The sequence below is a fragment of the Ramularia collo-cygni genome (genome assembly GCF_900074925.1).
Source record: "Ramularia collo-cygni strain URUG2 genome assembly, contig: RCC_scaffold09, whole genome shotgun sequence".
NCBI classification, from domain to species: Eukaryota; Fungi; Ascomycota; class Dothideomycetes; order Mycosphaerellales; family Mycosphaerellaceae; genus Ramularia; species Ramularia collo-cygni.
Genome location: NW_019716263.1, coordinates 638,817 through 658,438, shown reverse-complemented (window position 1 = coordinate 658,438; position 19,622 = coordinate 638,817). Strand labels below are relative to the sequence as shown.

The following is a 19,622-nucleotide window of genomic DNA, read 5'->3' as shown; positions in this document are numbered from 1 at the left end:
CGTGCATGAGCTTTTGCAGCTACTCATGCTGTGCATTTGAGCGTCTATATCTTTGCAGGTTTCTTGTACAACGCACCGCCAGCTCCCGCCTATAGAGAAGTCAGACGAGATTCTATGACTTTTTGTGCAAGACTGTCGCCGCCGCCTTTTCGGAAAATCAGCCTCTTCTCCACGCAAAACCACCAAAGAAAGACGAAAACATACCTGGTGGTTGGGGAAAACCAGCAAATCGGCAATGACAACATTCTCCGGTCGTCCAGCCGCAAAGACAATAGTCTCAGCAATATCTTCAGGTGTCAAGGGTGTGCAACCAGCGTAGACAGCATCTGCCTTGGCCTTGTCTCCATAGAATCTCACAACGCTGAACTCCGTCTCGACCTGGCCTGGGTCAATCTCCATGATCCTGATCCTCGTTGCGATCAACTCCCGACGCATAGCATCCGTGAAGCTGCGTACGGCAGCCTTGGAGGCACAGTAGATCGATCCACCAGGGTATGGCTCACGGCCGGCAATGGAACCAACATTGATGATATCTCCCTGCCCAGCCTCACCGCGTGTCTTCATGCCCTTGAGGACGGCTTGTGTCATGTTGATCAATCCCGTAACGTTTGTGTTGAGCATAACAGCGATATCCTCTTCTTTGATCTCTCCTGCCTTATCCACACCTTTTACCAGACCGGCGTTGTTGACAAGTACATCAATGGCTTGGAACTCCGCTGGGRGGTTGGAGACGAAGTCGCGGACTTGGGCTGGATCGCTGACGTCCAACTGTACGGGCAGGACCTTGACGCCATCGCCGACTTCTGCGTTGATTTCCGAGGCGATTTGCTTGAGCGTGTCGATTCGGCGGGCGGTAAGAACCAACTTGAGGTTCTTGGGCGATGTACGTGCGAATTCAATGGCGGTACTTTTGCCGATACCGGACGAGGCTCCTGTTACGACGACGGTCTTGCCTTCCAGGCGCTTGGCCATTGCGGATGCCATTCTGTGACGGGTGAGGTGGGCTATTTGAGGTTGGAGGAAAGAGCTTGTCGAGCGGGAGATGCAGGTGTTGAACGTTCTTAGAAGATGTATCGGTTTTGAGAAGGTCATGGGATGGTTCTGGGAAGAAGAGACGGGCGTGAAGAGTTTTGTATGGCGGCAGATTAAAGATCCTAAACGATTACCTTGTATTGAGTGCTTGCGAGGGTGAAGAAGTGGGGTTGGCCGATGCTCGGGCGACGGGGGAGAGATGGTGCAATTGATAAGAAATTGTACTAAACCTCCGAATTTTGGAAGGAGGGGAGCCAAGTGAATGTTTGGAATATTGATGCTTGCTCGTCTGCTTTCTGTTGAGATGTGATCCTATCTACGGTCACTTTGAGGCTACGTGATGTGCCAATGTGATTGAGGAAGGTACCTTTAGAGCTCGTGCTTTGCTGCCGCTAGCTCCCTCAGAACATGCAATCCTCTGTGCACGACACTATGCCCCTATATTGACCGTTTCGACATATTTCGATTCCGAAATGATCCGTTTCTTGCGTTGATGAGCTCAGTCATGGTTAAATGGCCTGAAGAGCTACCTCTATTCCTCGATAGCTGGCTTTATCATTGTAGCCTCCGACTCGGCCAAATTTCGGCGCTTCAATCTCAGTCGATATAGACCACCACATCCAGTCCCGCCTCCATCAATGCCACCAAGCTCAACGGCTGTATAGTGTAGTGGTCATCACACGTCCGTCCACCCAGACCAACGATGTGGCACACATGATCTGACATTCAATAGCGGATGTAAGAAATGAACCTATAGTCCTCGATATTGTCGAAAAACTGTGGGCTAATAGTTCACTCAGTTTGACATCCAATTCTGGAAATCTTCCGGTGACCCCAGTTCAAACCTGGGTAAGCGTTTCCGTTACTCGTGATGTTACTTCAAAAACTAATTCACATCGAGGTACGGCCTTTCGCAAAGTCATCGATGCTGCTCAGCAGTGTTCTCTTTTTTTTTCTCTTTCCCTTGCTGCAAAGTTCTCAACTCGACACGCTAAGGGCTTTCTCTTTTGCTAGCAGGTAGCCTTCCTCTGATTCGTTCTCTAAAAGATGTATCATTGCTCATCAGTCAACTTCTAGGCCTGTTGTGTTGATGTGCCACAGCTTGATCTGGATTTGTACACACCCGCCCGCCTTCTCCAAGATTTTCAACGACGTTTCCTTCCTCTTGGTCTTCCACCATAATAAGGTGGTTGCTGGTGGATGAAATTGGGCTCGTAACGACGCCCATAACWCATGAGCATCCCCACGGATCGAGGGGCTGGTTAATTTGCCCACTGCATAATTTCCTGTCGCCAGAGCTTCGTTTCAAGTGCGTTGTTTTCAGGACGTAGTATTATCCGCCGTAGGAACTTACAGCCGTAGTAAAATATCATAATATTCAGTCCCATTGAGTAGATCCTAGTCTCAATGGCAAGAGTGTGTACTGCAACACATGTGGTAATAAGAAAGCCAGCAAAGAGTTCAAAATTGGTGGGTGGTGATCGAAGACTGAAATAGTCGAAAGGACGACTGCAATGCATGTCAAAATCTCCTCACGAGGAATTATGTGACAGCCGTCTTCACAATCCAACACGATTGCCTTCGATTGTCATGCTTCTGACTGCCGGCTGTGGATGTGGAAATCGCCCTGCCTACTATCAGCGGCGTGTTCAACAACCATCGACAGCGTACTCAAACATCAGTGAGTTCATAAACAAGATGAAATGGCTCAATCCAACCGTATCACGCTCCCTCCTCTCACTATCAAGATTGGGTGGACCAGCCACTCGTTCCTGCCCTATGTGAATGCAAACCCCACGCGTTCCTTCCTTCACATCAAACCTCACCCAGCCTGCCGCCTAGACCCGGGCACTTCTGACGCCAACACTCTCCTCGTTCTCCTCTCCTACTTTGTCCTTCTTCTCTCACTTCTCATCGGTCGAGAAATTCAACACAGTGCACCAAGATGGCAGCTCAGCGTCGCAAAGAAGAGGCAGAGGCGTTCAGCCTTGCGACCCAGCAGGCTCTCATCTGCGCTCCGGCCTCACCCACCAAGTCTGGTCCACAACACATCATCACTCTAGACAGCGATGACGACGGCCGTGACGAGGCCTGCCACATCTTACGCATAWCGCAAGAAGTCCGTGTTCGCATCTATTGTGAGTACTTCATTCATTGCCATATGACTCAGCTAACCCCGCTGCTTGCACAGATTATGCCATGAATGATGACTTCTACGCCTCGCTGGATCCAGTCAGCTCCCGCTACCCAGACGCAGTCAAGACAAGATCCAAGACGCCTGCTCTGATGAGGGCGTGCAGCCAAATGCGAAACGAAGCTGGCCGTATCTGGTACACGGAGACCATCTTCATCTACAGACTCGATGCAGTGAGCTTCATTCTCTCCAGTTTGAAGCATCACAATGCTAAGTCTAGCGACAGATTCTCTTCAAGTGGCTCCAGCTCATCGGACCAATCAACCAGAAGCTCATTCGGACAGTTCGCAGAGACGTTGTCCTCATCTCCAAGCGCTGGGCTGAAGCATACATCGCATTCACGCATTCGCGGCTGAGTGATCAAAAGCTATTCTTGGCAGAGGACGCAATCGAAGTCGCTTTTTGGCAGCCTGCAATCGCTGCACCGGCAAAGCCCGCAGTAGAGCAGCTTACCGCGAATGCGGTCCTTGATGCTGCAGCCAATGCCGCCGTCGGGCATGCAGTCGATCAAGCTGGCAATCTCGAGGACGATGGAATGCTTCTTGAGAACGACGGCTTCCCGGAACGTGCCTTCGAATTCGACCCTGGCCTGGAGCTTGGACATTTCGTGGAGAAGTTCCTCGACAATGTCCAGTCCGATGATTTGACCGCGACGGCAGGAATGAACAGCGTCATGGGCGATGATCCCAGTWTCGTTGATTCGAAGAGTCCAAGCACCAGCGTCGCCGCAAGTTCGGAGGACTCCAAGCATGATGATGGGGACAAGAAGAAGAAGACGAAGAAGTTCGCCAGAAGCTCGGCCAGCAGTGTTGCTGATAGCAATGCAAGCGCCAAGAGTGGTGAGAAGGAGAAGGCTGAGAAGAAAAAGGCCGAGAAACAGAAGAGTTCTCCAAGCAGTCTTGCGGAGAGTGTGATTAGTACCAAGAGTGGGAAGGGAGACACGGCAAAGACCAAGAAGCCTGTCAAGCCGAGAGTGAAAAAAGAGCCCGAGCCCGAGAAGACATGGGCTTTTGTTCGGATGTAGTCTGATGAAAGCAATGTCGAGGATACATGCTCGGGACGTTGGCACGGGGATGAGGCCGACCAGAGATAGATCTTGCTACCGATGTCGAAGCCTGTGTTCGGATTCGCTGCTAGATGCGCAGTATTGTCGCTAGAACTTTCCTCAAGTTGCTTGCGGATGTAGAACGATGTTGTCAATCAATCTGACAGCAACCTGATCATCTCCTACACCCAATATCTCTGATTCATTCGTGACCTCCAGCGGGAGCATTTTAATCGCTCCACTCAACACAGCACCCCTGCTGCTATGCACCACTTCCACCTCTTCCAGAGTCTCCGGATCAGCGAGAGAGATGTAATCCACTTCGAATCGTGCTCTTTGACCCGCTCCCAATCCATCCTGCTCCATATCCGTCGTGTTGGTCACATCCCACGCCAGAGCCAGTATTTCATCCCTTTTCCTTCTCCCAGCCATATAAGCACCTTCTGCCGCTCTCAGCGCTTGAGAGAGCACAATGCCGACCTTTCGTCTCCTCTCCCCCAAATACACATTTCTACTACTCATTGCCAGACCATCTTTCTCCCGCTCCGTCGGGATGATCCTGACCTCGGTGTTGACATGCAAGTCCTTGACCATGCGCTTGATCACCACTGTCTGCTGCACATCTTTCTGCCCAAAGTATACACGTTCTGCTTCCACAATATTGAACAGTTTCATGCAAACTGTGGCCACCCCACGGAAGAACACGGGCCTGCTCTTACCCTCCAGAAGATTGGCAAGCGGAGTGATGGTTACAAAGGAACCCGTACCCGGCAACGTCGAATCTGGTGGGAGTGTGGGATACATTGTCTTGGTTGTCGGTGCAAAGATGGCTTCTACACGTCCTTGTCCTTCCGACTCCAGCTGGCTGTCGAGCTCTTTCAGCATTTTGATATCCTGTTCCCATGTCTTTGGATAGCTATCGAGATCCTCATTCACGCCGAATTGCGTAGGATTGACGTATATTGAGACAAAAACCTTGCTGTTCTCGGCTGCAGCTTGTCGTACAAGGGAGATGTGGCCTTTGTGCAGAGCTCCCATCGTTGGCACCAGACCGACAGATTGTCCATTGAGAAGCAGTTCGCGGCGATGCTGGCGGAGAGCGGGGACATCACGGAAGATGTGGAAGGCTCGAGCGAGTATTCGAATGGGGGCGTGCAGTCTCACACGGCGTGAACAGTTGGCGAACATGTTCAATGGTATCGTGCGATGAAAAAGTGGAAACTCAGGTCATTAGAATAGGTAGGATGTAGAGATTTTCATCCTCAAGCTCCATCATGAATCCAATGATCTCCCAGTGTCACGACTCATGCTGGACTTGGTGGGCTGTCCTAGCTGAAGATGTCAGAACAGAACGGAGGACGAGCTGTTACCTTGATGTTCCTGGCTGCTGACTGATCGTCGCTGTACTCTTGGCAAGCTGCTGCTCTCCTTTCTTTCCCGTCTCTTCCAATGTTGGCAAAAAGAATCGATTTCATGATGATGATAATATGCGAGATTCTACCAGCAGCTGAGCGTTCCTTGACTGTCACGAGACAAGACTATCACAGCAAACACGCGAGTAATCTCGTAGCTCGGCTTCCAGCAAGATGGCGAAATGAACATCTTGCGGCATTGCCTTGATACCAGCTGAAGCTTCTATGCTTCAGAAAGCACTTATAGTCATCCTTTGCTATACTTTTCATTCCATCTAGGTCTTGAATACTCCATGCTTTGCAATTGCTCAGGAGTTAGCCTGCCAGAAAGTCCCCCCTGGTCTTTCTTGAAGCAGCCTCTCGCAGCAGGTCGGGATGTGGATAGGTTCCTTCAATCGCTGAGCCCCGTCGAAGAAGAACTTCTCTGAGAAAAAGGTCTCATTCGCTGTCCATTTCTGCTTCTGAGAGAGAGCACTGAAACTTTCCGAGATACCATTCATGGGCCCGCTTTCCTAGATTTGACCATGTTCCCGAGCTCGATGTCTTGGAGTAGGCAACTACCACTGGTTTGGTAAGGTGGAATCGAGAGGCATATCACATGCAGTGGTAAAAGTAGGCCGAGATTCTCGTGTTGTTACGGAGTGGCCTGCACCTCAGACAGTGGATCCAGTGACGTGCTGGGGTTGTGTGAGGAAGATTTGTTCGACCTCAGTTTCACAGACGTATGAGCATACTCTCAACCTACTGTCCATACCACATCAGATCATTACCTAAGACAAGAAGATACGATAGATAACGAATAAATTCAACTGCCGCATACACACGCTCTGAGGAAACAAAAAATGCGGTGTCCACAGTCTACCAGCCTGACGACGGCGGTAAGTTGGGCCTTCCAGGTTCCATACATGTATGTAGGATAGTACATAGGAGCGTATAGTACTCAAGCATGGCAGTCTCACCGTTCTCAAAAGCTGTCTGCTGATCCGGGTTGGGATTCGCAATTGTGTGCTTCACTGCAGGCAGCTGATCAATGCAATGCCGAGGAGTGTGGATCGTGCAGTCTTGAGTGGACTTCACTCCAATATGCTTGGATCGGAGCTATCAGCATTCATGTGAAACGGAGGCTCTGCATGCGAAGGAGAGCACCGCCATCGAGGGGCACACTGTTCTGACGTAATCTGGACCCTGGTGATTGGAAGTGGGGCTCATGTAGCACTAGTGCGGGGAATGGTTTTCTCTCTGCTCTGCCGCTCCGTCTCTTTCGATCCAACCTACACCACTTCACCAACTCTTCCAAACTTCAATCTACCACACATCTACCACAATGGCCACTACCAAGGTTTACTTCGACATCACCGCCGGCGGCTCTGCCCTCGGCCGCATCGTGATGGAGCTCGAGAAGGCCAAGGTGCCAAAGGTGGGGCATTATCAGCTTTTTCAATGACCATTGCGCTCCAGACCATGCTGACACATGCTACTCCAACAGACCGCTGAGAACTTCCGCGCTCTCTGCACCGGCGAGAAAGGCTTTGGCTACGCCGGCTCCCCATTCCACCGCGTCATCCCACAGTTCATGCTCCAGGGAGGTGACTTCACCAAGCAGAACGGCACTGGCGGCAAGAGCATCTACGGCGAGAAGTTCGCCGATGAGAACTTCGAGTTGAAGCACACCGGCCCTGGTATCCTCTCCATGGCCAACGCTGGCCCCAACACCAACGGGTAAGACGCTGAAGGGCAAAAGGCATACACGGCAGTTTGAGGGCCTCTCAACCTACGCCATGTCTCGGTCGACATTGAAAACTTCTTGGACATTGCTAACCTTTATCTTGTAGCTCGCAATTCTTCATCTGCACTGAGAAGACCTCGTAAGTGATAATACGCAGCCTTGACACCATCGCCGGAATATAGCTGACCCATGTGCTGCAGTTGGTTGGACGGCAAGCACGTCGTCTTCGGCAAGGTCGTCGAGGGCATGGACATCGTCCGCAAGGTCGAGGGCTTCGGTAGCCAGAGCGGCAAGACCAGCACCCAGGTCCTCATCGCTGCCTCCGGCGAGTTGTAAATTCCTTCGACAAATGATGCCAATGATTTATGGATAGATGGCGGACACTCAAAAGTAAGGATCCTCAGATAGTGATTGAATCCTATCAAAGTTCGGTGCCATCGTCTTCGTTGCACTTGCTGCCTTCCAACATATTGGTAGGAAACGGCGGCTGGGACATCCCAACTTGCTGCATGTATTAGGAGATACATCTCCGATGTCATTTCAAGCAATACAGCTATGGTTTGGCTCACTTCGGCAAGCGACTTTCTCTTCTAACATTGTCGACTAAATCATCTCTATGACGGGGATTGATCGAGGCCTGTCCAGTCTTCTCGCGACCTATCACATAGGCCTTGATAGCAACTGCCTCGCCGTCTCGCTGCCCAGCCTCAGGGTCAAARTATACCACCTCAGCAGCCAACACGAAGAGAACATTCCAAGAAATCCAGGAGGGTACCATTGCGATTGGGCGATGCTGCATGAACCGATCTTGTTTATCATGACACCATCGCGCCCCATCGGTTGAATTCCTCTCGTGTTGTTGCCATTCTTCGGACACGGCAGCAACATATCCCATCTCCGTTAGCTCTGTGTCTTCGGCGGCCAATTCCAAGTCCGTCTCCGACACATCAGATGCGAAGGTCAAGTATTGGGAGGGAAGATGAAGACAACTCGATCTAAGGAGGGAGACTGGCGTTATGATCCCGGGACTTGGCAAAATGTGAACATAACGTGTTACGTAACGCGTCTTCTTGCAATCCGATCACAACGACGCCAGATAACATTCAGTGGAATCATTGCCTCTCCGCAAGACTGCTTACTCTGGTGGGTGTAGCTACCTGTTCGCTTAGCGGAGTCGTCGATTGACTCCCCATTCCTCGACAGCACCACCCAGTCACCATTCCATCTAGCACAAGACAACGCGATCTCTGCTTCATCATCACGTTCTGTGACACGTCGTATACGACCAGAAATCTTCTCGCTCCAACCAAGACACAACAAGATGCCGGACATTCGTGTCGAAGCTGCCAGTGAGCAAGATATTCCTCGCCTCATGGAAATTGTGATCCCAGCCTTTGAGGCAGGTGAATACCCTCAGATTGTCGGCGACACGAACACCACGGAAAACTTGCTCGCCGCCGGTAGCCGCCATCTCTTTGCCTGGCAAGAGCATGCTCGCAGCTTCTCTCATCCAGTCGGGATCAAATGCGTTTATACCGACGTTTTCTCTGGGAAAGAAAGCATTATTGCAAGTGCAGAATGGCTCGTATACGATCGCCCACGTTCCGAGCAAGAGTTCATCCAGCCCAGCTACCTGCTGACTGCAGATTGGGTATCCGATCATGTTGAACGACAAAAGGCAAGGGATCTGCTCCGACCCATGCTAGACAAACGCATCGAATGGTTCGCGGGGAGGCCCTATACATTGCTCATTTACATGGCTACTGATCCTGTGTTCCGGCGGAAAGGTGCTGCCAGTGCTTGCGTGCAGTGGGGCCTCGATAGGTGTGTCAAACTCGGGATTCCTGCGTACTTGGAAGCCAGCGAGGCCGGTGCTCCAGTCTACGAGCGATTGGGGTTCCAAGTCTGCGATAGTGTACAGACCGGCTCTGCAACTTGTGCTGTGATGATTTGGTGGCCCCCGAACATGGATCCCGACCAGAGGAAGCCTGTGCTCAATGCTGCCGACGTGAGGAGAATCAGGGGCGAGAACGTTTAATTCATCTGGGCGGCCAGGATAGCAGTCCTGGCTTGCTTTGACCAGCGAATTTGTGCTCCACAGTATCTCGACCCATCAAGATGGGACAATCTAGCAGCGGGTCGATGCCCTTTGCATGCTAATTCCACCTGCATTGGCTGAAAACCTTGCAGAGCTGTAGTCCTCCAGGCCACGCATTCCACGCGGATACGTCGAGACGCTGTAGCAGGGCCAAAGATAGCTCTGAAACTGGTGGCCACTCAAAGTCGTGGCTCTATCTTTGTCGCGAGTAGCGGCACGGCATTTACACTCAAGAGGGTATATACAAATCGTTGCCGGAAATGGGGCAGGCTGGTGGATCCGACGACTTCGTCTTGCGCAGATGTGCCTCCTCACAATCTGGTCACGCCGTCATGCCTTGATTCAAGACAGAGTGGGTCCGTGATCAAGCTTTGCTAATTGGAATTGAAGAACCCATGGGAGATGATGTGCCACGAGCACAGGTAGAGATGATCAAAAGGAGGAGGTGACGCGCGAATTTGCAAGATCTCGTCTGCTCGACGAACATTCTCAGCACAGAATCTGGATTTTTCAACGATCAAGTCATTCCATCATGTTCTTCTCCGCTCAACTTTTCGCCAGTCTCGGGAACTTGGTATTCGCTTCAGCCATTCCTGGCCATAACTCTGCTCGACAAGCCACCAACGGTCCAGATCGAGGAACTATTATCTGGGTCTGCACTTCCAATACGGATCCCGCTCATTATATCCCTGAGGTCTGCAAGAACATGTGCTATGGTGCCTACTGCCGTGGCCATGGCACCATTTTGACCTGGGATGATTATGCTGGAAGAGCCGAAGCCGATCGTGAGAAAGCTGCAGGGTGTGGCAAGAACAACCACTGTGCGATGATTCCCCCAGGTACAGGGAGCTATCAGTGCGACGCGTATCCATTCGGAAGTACAAGCAATGCCGATCGTACCGACATATTGGCAGTGAATCGGTATGCGTCTATCCTGCATTGGGACTTTATGTTGTTGCTGACCACTTTTGACATGCCTGCAGGTGCGTTCCCAGTGACCAACAAACCCGTATGCTACTTCTTTGGTAACGTGCGACGCTGTACTAACAGACTGCAGGACAAGATGCCAGGCTCTATCAGCTGTTCTATAGCCAGGGACCTTGGATGAACAACCAAGGCTTGAACGGAACACCCCCCGCTACTTTCCATCAGTCATTCGCCAACTYTGGCGAATTGTCCTACTGCAGTGGTGACAGCGAGGGCGACAATTGTCGTAACGACGGTCTGCAGTACGACAACCAGGGCAAAATCGCCGACTCCACCTCCAATTGGTGCAATTGGGTCCCTCGTACGCACATTCGATATCGCCTTCGTGGCGGAGATATCATCGAAGTCCCGGATGAGTTTGAGATTGGTCACCGCGTCTGGCTTCCTCGCGAGCACAACTTGACGCTATTTGTGGAGCAGTCCAAGGCTCACGAATACGATTATGCTCGTGGTTTGGAGCAGTTTGAGCACATGGTCGACAATTTATACATGGAGGAGGACTTTGTGGATGAACTCTTGTCTTAGATAGGCGGTGATCTGAGGAACGCGCTCGAGGGTTAGGGTTGGGGTAGCGTGGAGGCGAGCAATGCGGATGTCACGGGCGGTGGTATTGTTTCATATCACATATATAGTATGCACAGGATGCATTGTATGCTCTCTATTTATATTCATACAAGTCACATGGCTTTGAGATCACTGCTACTGTATTTGAGGACTTTGGGTGTTTGTGGAATCGGGCACCTGAAGCTTGCCTGACAATTATGCTCGCGAACGGACAGCCACCGATAAGAAAAGAAGCGGTCGTGCGGGGAATCAAGTGTCCCACCGAATGAAGCCATTCTAGTCTTGTCATTGTTGTCGGAGATGTCTCTAAYCGCAAGAGGCAGGGTTTCAACCTTCGATATCACCATCCCTTGGTCCTCGAGGATCTGCCGTGTACAAAAGCTTGTCTCACGGTTTCATGTTTCAATGATATGCATTTGAGGTTCAACAAGGTCTCCTCGGAGACGAACCTTTGTATGGCTCACTATACAAAGATACMAAGCATGCGAGACGCATTTCCTCCAACACCTGCGGGAAAGATCTACATAAGACATCCATTTGCCCTCGACGAGTGCAATTCACTCATTGCTACCTTCACTTTCCTTTCGCGCATCCCTGTTCGGATCTGCTCCCCATCCTTACCAACTGGATAGTCGGCCTGCATCATGTCAGCTGGTTGATTGTTAATAGTAGACTCAACCATGAGATGGCGTACCTCTTCAATCTTGAAGACCTCCACAACCCACTCGTACCAGACCTTGCGATCGTCCGTCTGACGCCACATGCTCACCTCAATCTCCGCGCCATCAGGAATCGTGAGTGGGGTCTAGTAGAGATCGTCAGCACAGTATCCTCATCCGCGAATGCAACAAACGTACCTTCAAAGGAAAGAAGATCGGAAACCAGCTGATCATGTCTTTGCTCTTCTCATCAATCGTCACAGGGTTGATAGAGAGCTCAATATTCTTGCCACCATCAGCGGGTGCATAGAGAACCGTCTCAAAGTATCCTCCCAGTCCATGGCATACGCCGCGATTCTCAGCGCGGAAGCTGACTTTGCAGGATCGAACGTTGTGCTCGTTCTTTCCGTCGCCACCAGTCCATCCTCCCGCATCAGTAGTCCCACCTGCGCGTAGAGCGGCCTGCTCGAGAATATCAGTAGAGACGGGATGCGAAAAGGACCAGGCTTCCTTGACGTCAGGAATCAGCGCGCCTTCGCTGCCACCGGGGATGGTACAGAGGTCGTCGTACTGATGCAGCATGACGACAGCAGGGAGTTCCCATTTATCCTCCCCTCCGCGAGTGAGCAGGTCACTATGAAGTTTTGGTGTAGAGATTGGCGTCAACCATGCCGTGTAGTTCTGCGGGATGTTGATACCGTGGTCCGGGTGCAGGACGTGCTGGACACCATCCAGACACTCTGGCGATAGCTCGTTGTCACCGAAGGAGCCCAGGAGCTCCGAAACGAGGACGTCGACCTTTTGGACCTTGCCATCGATTGTAGGTCCGGGCCAGGCACGCATATCGCTTTTGTAGACTAGCACGGAGTTATTCCAGAGCGAGTCGGTAGCATTACGCCGCTGAATGAGGACATGTGCGTTTGGATTCTTCTCAACCGCGCACGCTTGAGTGGCAATGCCTGTGGATTTCGCCGCGCGGAGCACACGGGTCACAAGCGGACCTCGTCCGGCGCCTACGACTGCAACGACGATGGGACGGCTGCCTTTCAGCAATGCGTTCAGATCCTTTAGAGCCGCAGCGACGGCACTTTCATACCACTCGTACTTTACAGGGTCTTTTTCAAACACTTCATAAGTGACGCTTTCGAGGTTGTCAGTCAGGGGTTGAAGCGGAGATTGAATGTAGTCCTGGTACCCCTGACCAAATCGCTCGATCGGAGGCCGAGAGGGCTGAGTCTGTTGGAGATGACGGATATAGCGAAGGTGAGAGATGGGATCTTTGGGCCTGTCGTTGGGATCAGATGCAGCCTCTGCAGGAGTTGGTTCTGGGGCGGGCGCTGGGTGGAAGTCGTTCGTCTCGATGGGATCAACGTCCGCCAAGAGGAGCCAAGGAGAAAAGCGAAGTCGCAGAAAGTCCGTCAGTAACTGTTGGTGAGCTTTTGGCAAGACAGGGAATCCTTTGGCATTGCGAAGAAAGCTCGTCCGTGGAAGGAGCAGAGTCCGAACAGGCTCCGAGGTCCAACGAGATAACAGACTGGCTGATGGAAGCTGGCGAGGAATTTCAAGTGCTGCCGGAGAAGGTAGGGATCAGTATTGATCACTGAATGGGACGGACGATTCTGCTATTCGCCCGTGGTCCGGAATGCAGCAAGTCCCCAAGTTATAGCCAACGGAAAGTGAAGCAAGACCGCCAAGAGACGAAAGGAGAGAGTGAAGTGATGCACTTACACAACGCCAGCTTGTTACTGTATTTACAGATGGTCCGGATCGTGTTCCATGTCTCCCAGCTTGCATAAAGCTCAGCCTCGCTCTCATCATCTTCATCAAGTTCTGGTACAAACTGCGGCCTCGCCAGCTCAGACAGATGAGCGCTCTCGGCGCCTTCCAGCTCCAGCTCGCCAGTCATCGGCATGATGATTTGCAACTGAACGTAAGGTCCGAGACTCAAACCCTCGAGAATGGCTCGAGAGTATTGGGTAGTGTCGGAGCCAGCGATTGGACCGTGGACGAGAACATTGCTGACACCACAGAACGAAGCATAGGCAACTTCCAAGTTGAAGACTTGTCGGCTGATGTGCGCAATGAGAGGATCTGGCGAGCCCAAGTCGATCCACGGACTGACGACTCCAATGATGGAGCTGTTGCTGTCTTCGGGCGTGAAATCCGTGTCCTTTGGCATCAAAGGTGAAATCATGGGTAGAGGAACACGATCGGACGCTGATGATGCGGCTTGAAGCTTCTGCACATGATCGCCGAGTTTGGCCAGCACTCTTGACTGGAAGTCGTCGGTCGTGATGGGTGCGGTAAGAAGGTCATATCCCGCTGCTTGTGCCTGTCCGAGGAATTGGCTGCTCACGGGAAGAGTGCGTTGCGATTCATGATGGCCTATGAAGAGGGCTGGTGGCGATTCTTCTTGTTGCATTGACATGTTTGTGTTCGTCCCGGCCGAGTTCCAATGCATGCAAATCAGTTAATTCCGTCCAAGTCGTTGGGTCGTCAAAMGTCCAAAAATCCAAAAAATTTAGAGTTTGCGCGCGGAAACGCGCCAGAACTTGTCCAAGTCTCCAGAAAAAGTTCCTCGATCATCATCATCGTCGCCGCCACGTTATAACATCAACCTCCCCGAACAATGGCTGACGAGGAACAGCCACGCAAGTCCCGCTTCAAGCGGGTCAAGACGACCGACGACCGCGTCTCTTCGACCGACGACCGCGCCAATCCATATCTCGCACACAACTATCCCGCCGCCGACGAGTACAGCAATGGCCAGGGCAATGGTGGATCCGGGGCTGGTCTCGGTGGCCTGCAGCGCCATCGCACGACCGCAAAGCAGGCCGAGACGGCGGAGGATGGCCCTTTGAATGCTTTCACAGGCCAACCGCTGTCTTCTCGCTACTTCAGCATCCTCAAGACTCGCCGCGGACTGCCCGTGCATGCGCAACGCCAGGAATTCCTCGAGCTATACCAGCAGAGCCAGATTTTGGTGTTCGTCGGAGAGACGGGTTCGGGAAAGACGACACAAATCCCGCAATATGTGCTCTTCGACGATCTGCCCCAGGCCAGTGGCAAGATGGTCGCATGTACTCAACCCCGTCGTGTCGCCGCCATGTCCGTCGCACAGCGTGTTGCGCAGGAATTGGATGTCAAGCTGGGGGAGGAGGTTGGATACAGCATTCGATTCGAGGACATGACAAGTCAGAGCACCATCCTCAAGTACATGACGGATGGTATGCTTCTCCGTGAGGCCATGAACGATCACGACCTGAACCGCTACAGCACCATCATTCTGGACGAAGCCCACGAGAGGACTCTCGCCACGGATATCTTGATGGGTCTGCTCAAGCGTGTTGTTGAGAGGAGGCCCGACTTGAAGATCATCATCATGTCTGCCACCCTCGATGCGCAAAAGTTTCAGAAGTACTTTATGGAAGCACCATTGTTGGCGGTCCCAGGTCGCACACATCCCGTCGAGATCTTCTATACCCCAGAGCCGGAACGCGACTACGTGGAAGCTGCACTGCGAACCGTCCTTCAGATTCACGCCACGGAGCCAGATGGTGACATCCTCCTGTTCCTGACTGGTGAGGAGGAGATTGAAGACGCTTGCCGGAAGATCACCATGGAGGCGGATGAGATGATTCGCGAAGCCGATGCCGGCCCTCTGAAGGTCTACCCACTCTACGGTTCTCTTCCACCCGCACAACAATCCAAGATCTTCGACCCAGCACCTCCTCCTCAACGCGCTGGAGGTCGGCCAGGTCGGAAGTGCATTGTTTCTACCAACATCGCCGAAACATCCCTCACAATCGACGGAATCGTCTATGTGGTTGATCCAGGCTTCAGCAAGCAGAAAGTGTACAATCCACGCATCCGTGTTGRGTCACTTCTGGTGTCGCCAATATCCAAAGCTTCGGCACAGCAGAGAGCCGGTCGTGCAGGTCGTACACGACCGGGCAAGTGCTTCCGCCTTTACACTGAGGGGGCGTTCAAGAAGGAGTTGATCGATCAATCTTATCCTGAGATTCTGCGTTCCAATCTTTCATCTACGGTACTTGAGCTGAAAAAGCTCGGAATCGATGACTTGGTGCACTTCGATTTGATGGACCCGCCTGCCCCTGAGACCCTCATGAGAGCGTTGGAAGAGCTCAACTTCCTCGCGTGTCTTGACGATGAAGGAGAACTCACGCATCTCGGCCAGATGGCCTCGGAATTTCCGCTCGATCCCGCGCTCGCTGTAATGCTCATCTCATCACCTGAGTTTTACTGCAGCAATGRGATCCTATCCCTTGTGGCACTCCTTTCTGTGCCAAACCTCTTCGTTCGGCCCGCATCTTCTCGCAACCGTGCCGACGAGATGAAGCGGCTCTTCGCCCACGAAGACGGCGATCACCTCACCATGCTGAACGTGTATCATGCTTTCAAGGGACCAGACGCGCAAGCAAACCCGAAGCAGTGGACTCACGACCACTTCCTCTCATATCGTGCGCTGCAACAAGCAGACAATGTTCGGATGCAGCTCAAGCGAATCATGGAGAAGCACGAGGTCGAATTTTGCTCCACGCCCTTCTCCGACAAGAACTACTACAGCAACATTCGGCGTGCATTGGTGGCCGGTTTCTTCATGCAGGTTGCCAAGAAGGACACCGGCAAGAACTCGTACATTACCGTCAAGGACAATCAGAACGTTCTACTCCATCCAAGCACAGTGATGGGTGTGGATGCCGAGTGGGTCTTGTACAACGAGTTCGTGCTCACCTCAAAGAACTACATCCGCACTCTGACTGCTGTCAAGCCAGAGTGGCTGTTGGACATCAGCCCCAACTACTACAACCTGGACGGTTTCAAGGATGGAGAGACCAAGAGGGCGTTGGCACGCGTCATGCAGAAGGGACGTAGGAAGGCGCAGCAGTAAAGAACAAGGTCCGCCGATGTGATGGTGATCTCGAGGCGAGACTCCAGAATACACACACTGGCTCCAAGAAGTTTGACAAGATTGTAATGCAGATGATGGGCTTCATGATAATATGCCTGTCAGTTTTTCAGAAGCGGAGGCAACGAGAAAGTGCAAAGTGACGATTCAGTGAGAAAGGATCAGGARAGGAGTGCGAGTGAGTGGTTGGTAGACATTGTAGAAGGAAAGGCATGTTCAATGAATTCAGGGCCTCACCTCGCCATTCCGTCCGGACCTTCGTTTCACGCACCGCTATCATTCAGCATCTTCACATAATCCACGCGTCGATAGTCTACGGGGTGGGTTGTGTAAACATTTCTACATCGAGGCTTGAATCTTGTCGCCTGATCCTTGCTCTCCTACATGCTTCCTCAAAAATTGAGCTATTCTTCTCTGATCGTCCACAGATTTGGGAATGTCGTGTCCACCAGGATGGGTCAGCGTTTCCATGTTAGAGCAAACTTCAATCAACTGCTGACTCCTCTCCCCACGTACAGCCTCATCCTTCTCTCCCATGACATGCAGCGTGGGAATCTCTATTCCAGCAGTCTCGTACAACGAATTGTACTGCTCAAACCGCGCCCTGAAGCCCGAGAAGATGATGCCAGCTTTTGGGACGATGACCTCTGCCCCAGCACCTAGATGCTGCCTCAAAGGATGATCGGCGAGACGGTCCTGGAATAAAGCACACAGCATCCCGGCAAAGCAAGCTCCCTGGGAGAATCCCCAAATCGCATGAACCGGTCCTGTTTCCCGTAAGAGCTCCCCAATGGAGGCAAGCGATTCTTCCAGACCGTAGAAGCCGCCTGTCTCCTTGTTGATCATGTTGCCATCCCGGGCATACCACCATGCTCGATGACCGGATGAAGATAGTGATGTGACCAGATCTGACCAGGCTTGGTTTCCGGGTCTTGAGAGGTCCATCTGTGACGCTATATCTACTTTGTGAGGACCCTACAAGAAGTTAGGCGTGTGTAAGATGACCAAGACTAGGCATACTGACATCTGGGAATAGAAACTCATATTCTGGAAGTAATGAGGTTATCCGTCTGACTTGATGGGCGTGAACGGTGCCGTTTGATGTGAAGCCGTGTAGGCAAAGGATGCGAAGCTTGGTGGCCATTTTCTGATATCCCGATTTCTGATGTCTCTGTGATGTCGAGAGGACTGAAKCCTACTTTTTGGATGAGGTTGAATCTGATCTTCGAAGATCGTCAGTCGATCCTACGGTACCGGGAACACCGAAGCCGAATTAATTGGTGATGGCTTTCCTTGGTTCACCAACGGCATCGAGGCCATCCATCAATGTACAACAACTTTCTCTCGACATCATCTGCTCTCCCTGCAGAAGACTACCTCCTATACAGTATACTAGTAGCTCTGGAGTGATGTTTCTAGCTAGGTTCTCGAGGGATGGACAAGGATCTGTGAGGGAGAATTCCCGTGTCGCGTCGGCTGACAGCTGCCGAAATGCATTCATTCCCACGAGCAACCCGAACATACATACAATTCATAATTCTCATTAACCCGACCCGACCCGTGCCTTCCAACAGCAGCTCGGCGACAGAACGCGTGCGAGGACTACATCCGCGCGCTTATCGAGCAGGATCTGTCTGGAACACCACGCTCGCATCCGGTGACCCGGCTCTGAGCTGCCTTTGCATGACGGACAAATGGACCTACAGCATTGGCATTGGCATTGGCATTGCAGGCCTCAATACACTGCCACCCACGATCTCGCAAGCGGCATGAGCACCTAATCTCGCGAGTGACGTAGCAGCAGCTCGGCGTATTGGGAATCGCCTTGCCGGAGTCGGTATGGACTGAAGCTTTAATGCATCGCAGTGCCGCCAAGAAGCAGTATACACGCAAACGCCCAGCACCGAATCCGTCTGCTGCATTGGTACCATGATCGAGATTGATTCCACGCTGCTTTCCGACACTACCACGGCCCGACCTCTTGGAACGCGATTCTGGCACGTCGCTCCGATGAAGAGGAGGCTTCGGACGCCGTCGGCAATTCTCAAGGGCGTCTCGGAACCATGCAAGCGCTGCTTTGCAAGAGCCATCTGAAATTCGAGACTCATATCGCATTTCAAAGACCGTTCCGACCACCGCCGACTAAATCTCCACCCACCCTGGGGCCCCGCAACAACTCGTGAATCCACTGAGCTGCATGACATGACCTCCTCCACCTCAGCTCCTAGCGACGTTGAGAACAGATTGAAAACAGAGGCAATGCGGAGAAGGATGCATCTGTCGAGTTTCAACCAACCTCTTCGCTAAAGCTTGGTATGGCTCTTCGCGGGTCTTGCAGGGATGACCCCACTTCACTCAACGTTGTCAGACACGTTTTTCACCACATGGCAGCCAAGCAAGAACCATCGGATGATGCCGTCGTTGTTGAGCGTGCCAGACAGAGACCCTGTGAGAGGATGGGCCCTGTAAGAGGAAGTGTTCGTGGTGCTAGATACAGGTTCTTGCCGGACTCAGCCATTTGTTCGGTGCTCATCTCACACGCCTTGTTCCGATGCCGAATTCAGATCGAGTCCCACCCCGGCCATCTTTCAAGATACAGCTCAATAAAGTGATGGCGACATGCACAATCACGCCCCCACAATCAATGGATGATAMTGCACAATCCGTAAGCCAAGTCTTGGCCATGCCCAGTATCCGCTATGTGTTCAAGCGCGAGGCGCAGCGCAGCAGACTCCGTAGACTCCGTATGACCCCAGACGGCAGTCTGTTGAGCGACTCCCGGGGATGCCTACTAGTTTGCCCCTAAGTGCCCACAGAGATTATGTTCTGCTCAGCTTGGCTCTTGGAGCCCTTCATATCCTCTTCCAGGCGAGGCTTGGGCCCAATAGGAAATACATTTCTGTAGATGTCATGAGCGTCCTAGCGACTGGTTAGCTCCTTGACCTCTTGTATTTATCCTGCCGAACTTGATGCGT

At 52.1% G+C, this 19,622-nt stretch overlaps 9 protein-coding genes; 5 read left to right on the top strand and 4 right to left on the bottom strand.

Moving 5' to 3' along the window:
* Positions 1–44: 44 nt before the first annotated feature.
* RCC_06342 lies at positions 45–984 on the bottom strand (the record flags this gene model as incomplete). Of its 3 annotated transcripts, XM_023771603.1 has the most annotated exons (3): positions 45–89; positions 143–145; positions 205–984. In XM_023771603.1, the coding sequence occupies 3 exons, from the start codon at positions 982–984 to the stop codon at positions 45–47; spliced, it is 828 nt and encodes a 275-aa protein (XP_023627371.1). The 3 variants fall into 3 exon arrangements, with proteins under 3 accessions (XP_023627371.1, XP_023627370.1, XP_023627372.1); XM_023771602.1 differs by lacking the exon at positions 143–145; XM_023771604.1 differs by lacking the exon at positions 45–89 and having other exon boundaries at positions 113–145.
* Positions 985–2,977: 1,993 nt separating this feature from the next.
* Positions 2,978–4,250, top strand: RCC_06340 (uncharacterized protein; the record flags this gene model as incomplete). XM_023771601.1 has 3 exons in its annotated part: positions 2,978–3,170; positions 3,224–3,399; positions 3,453–4,250. 3 exons carry the CDS (start codon positions 2,978–2,980, stop codon positions 4,248–4,250), a joined length of 1,167 nt encoding a protein of 388 aa, XP_023627369.1.
* A 141-nt stretch (positions 4,251–4,391) lies between these two features.
* RCC_06339 (probable pantoate--beta-alanine ligase) lies at positions 4,392–5,459 on the bottom strand (the record flags this gene model as incomplete). The annotated part of the gene is made up of 1 exon (XM_023771600.1): positions 4,392–5,459. The coding sequence occupies one exon, from the start codon at positions 5,457–5,459 to the stop codon at positions 4,392–4,394; it is 1,068 nt and encodes a 355-aa protein (XP_023627368.1).
* A 1,548-nt stretch (positions 5,460–7,007) lies between these two features.
* Positions 7,008–7,745, top strand: RCC_06338 (probable Peptidyl-prolyl cis-trans isomerase; the record flags this gene model as incomplete). XM_023771599.1 has 4 exons in its annotated part: positions 7,008–7,100; positions 7,170–7,402; positions 7,516–7,548; positions 7,610–7,745. 4 exons carry the CDS (start codon positions 7,008–7,010, stop codon positions 7,743–7,745), a joined length of 495 nt encoding a protein of 164 aa, XP_023627367.1.
* A 985-nt stretch (positions 7,746–8,730) lies between these two features.
* RCC_06337 (uncharacterized protein) lies at positions 8,731–9,447 on the top strand (the record flags this gene model as incomplete). The annotated part of the gene is made up of 1 exon (XM_023771598.1): positions 8,731–9,447. The coding sequence occupies one exon, from the start codon at positions 8,731–8,733 to the stop codon at positions 9,445–9,447; it is 717 nt and encodes a 238-aa protein (XP_023627366.1).
* Positions 9,448–10,039: 592 nt separating this feature from the next.
* Positions 10,040–11,019, top strand: RCC_06336 (uncharacterized protein; the record flags this gene model as incomplete). XM_023771597.1 has 3 exons in its annotated part: positions 10,040–10,428; positions 10,491–10,516; positions 10,565–11,019. 3 exons carry the CDS (start codon positions 10,040–10,042, stop codon positions 11,017–11,019), a joined length of 870 nt encoding a protein of 289 aa, XP_023627365.1.
* Positions 11,020–11,578: 559 nt separating this feature from the next.
* Positions 11,579–14,145, bottom strand: RCC_06335 (related to SHK1 KINASE-BINDING protein; the record flags this gene model as incomplete). XM_023771596.1 has 4 exons in its annotated part: positions 11,579–11,695; positions 11,753–11,863; positions 11,916–13,285; positions 13,446–14,145. The coding sequence occupies 4 exons, from the start codon at positions 14,143–14,145 to the stop codon at positions 11,579–11,581; spliced, it is 2,298 nt and encodes a 765-aa protein (XP_023627364.1).
* Positions 14,146–14,346: 201 nt separating this feature from the next.
* Positions 14,347–16,629, top strand: RCC_06334 (probable pre-mRNA-splicing factor ATP-dependent RNA helicase prp16; the record flags this gene model as incomplete). The annotated part of the gene is made up of 1 exon (XM_023771595.1): positions 14,347–16,629. The coding sequence occupies one exon, from the start codon at positions 14,347–14,349 to the stop codon at positions 16,627–16,629; it is 2,283 nt and encodes a 760-aa protein (XP_023627363.1).
* Positions 16,630–16,986: 357 nt separating this feature from the next.
* RCC_06333 (uncharacterized protein) lies at positions 16,987–17,791 on the bottom strand (the record flags this gene model as incomplete). XM_023771594.1 has 2 exons in its annotated part: positions 16,987–17,622; positions 17,672–17,791. The coding sequence occupies 2 exons, from the start codon at positions 17,789–17,791 to the stop codon at positions 16,987–16,989; spliced, it is 756 nt and encodes a 251-aa protein (XP_023627362.1).
* Between the last annotated feature and the right edge of the window lie 1,831 nt (positions 17,792–19,622).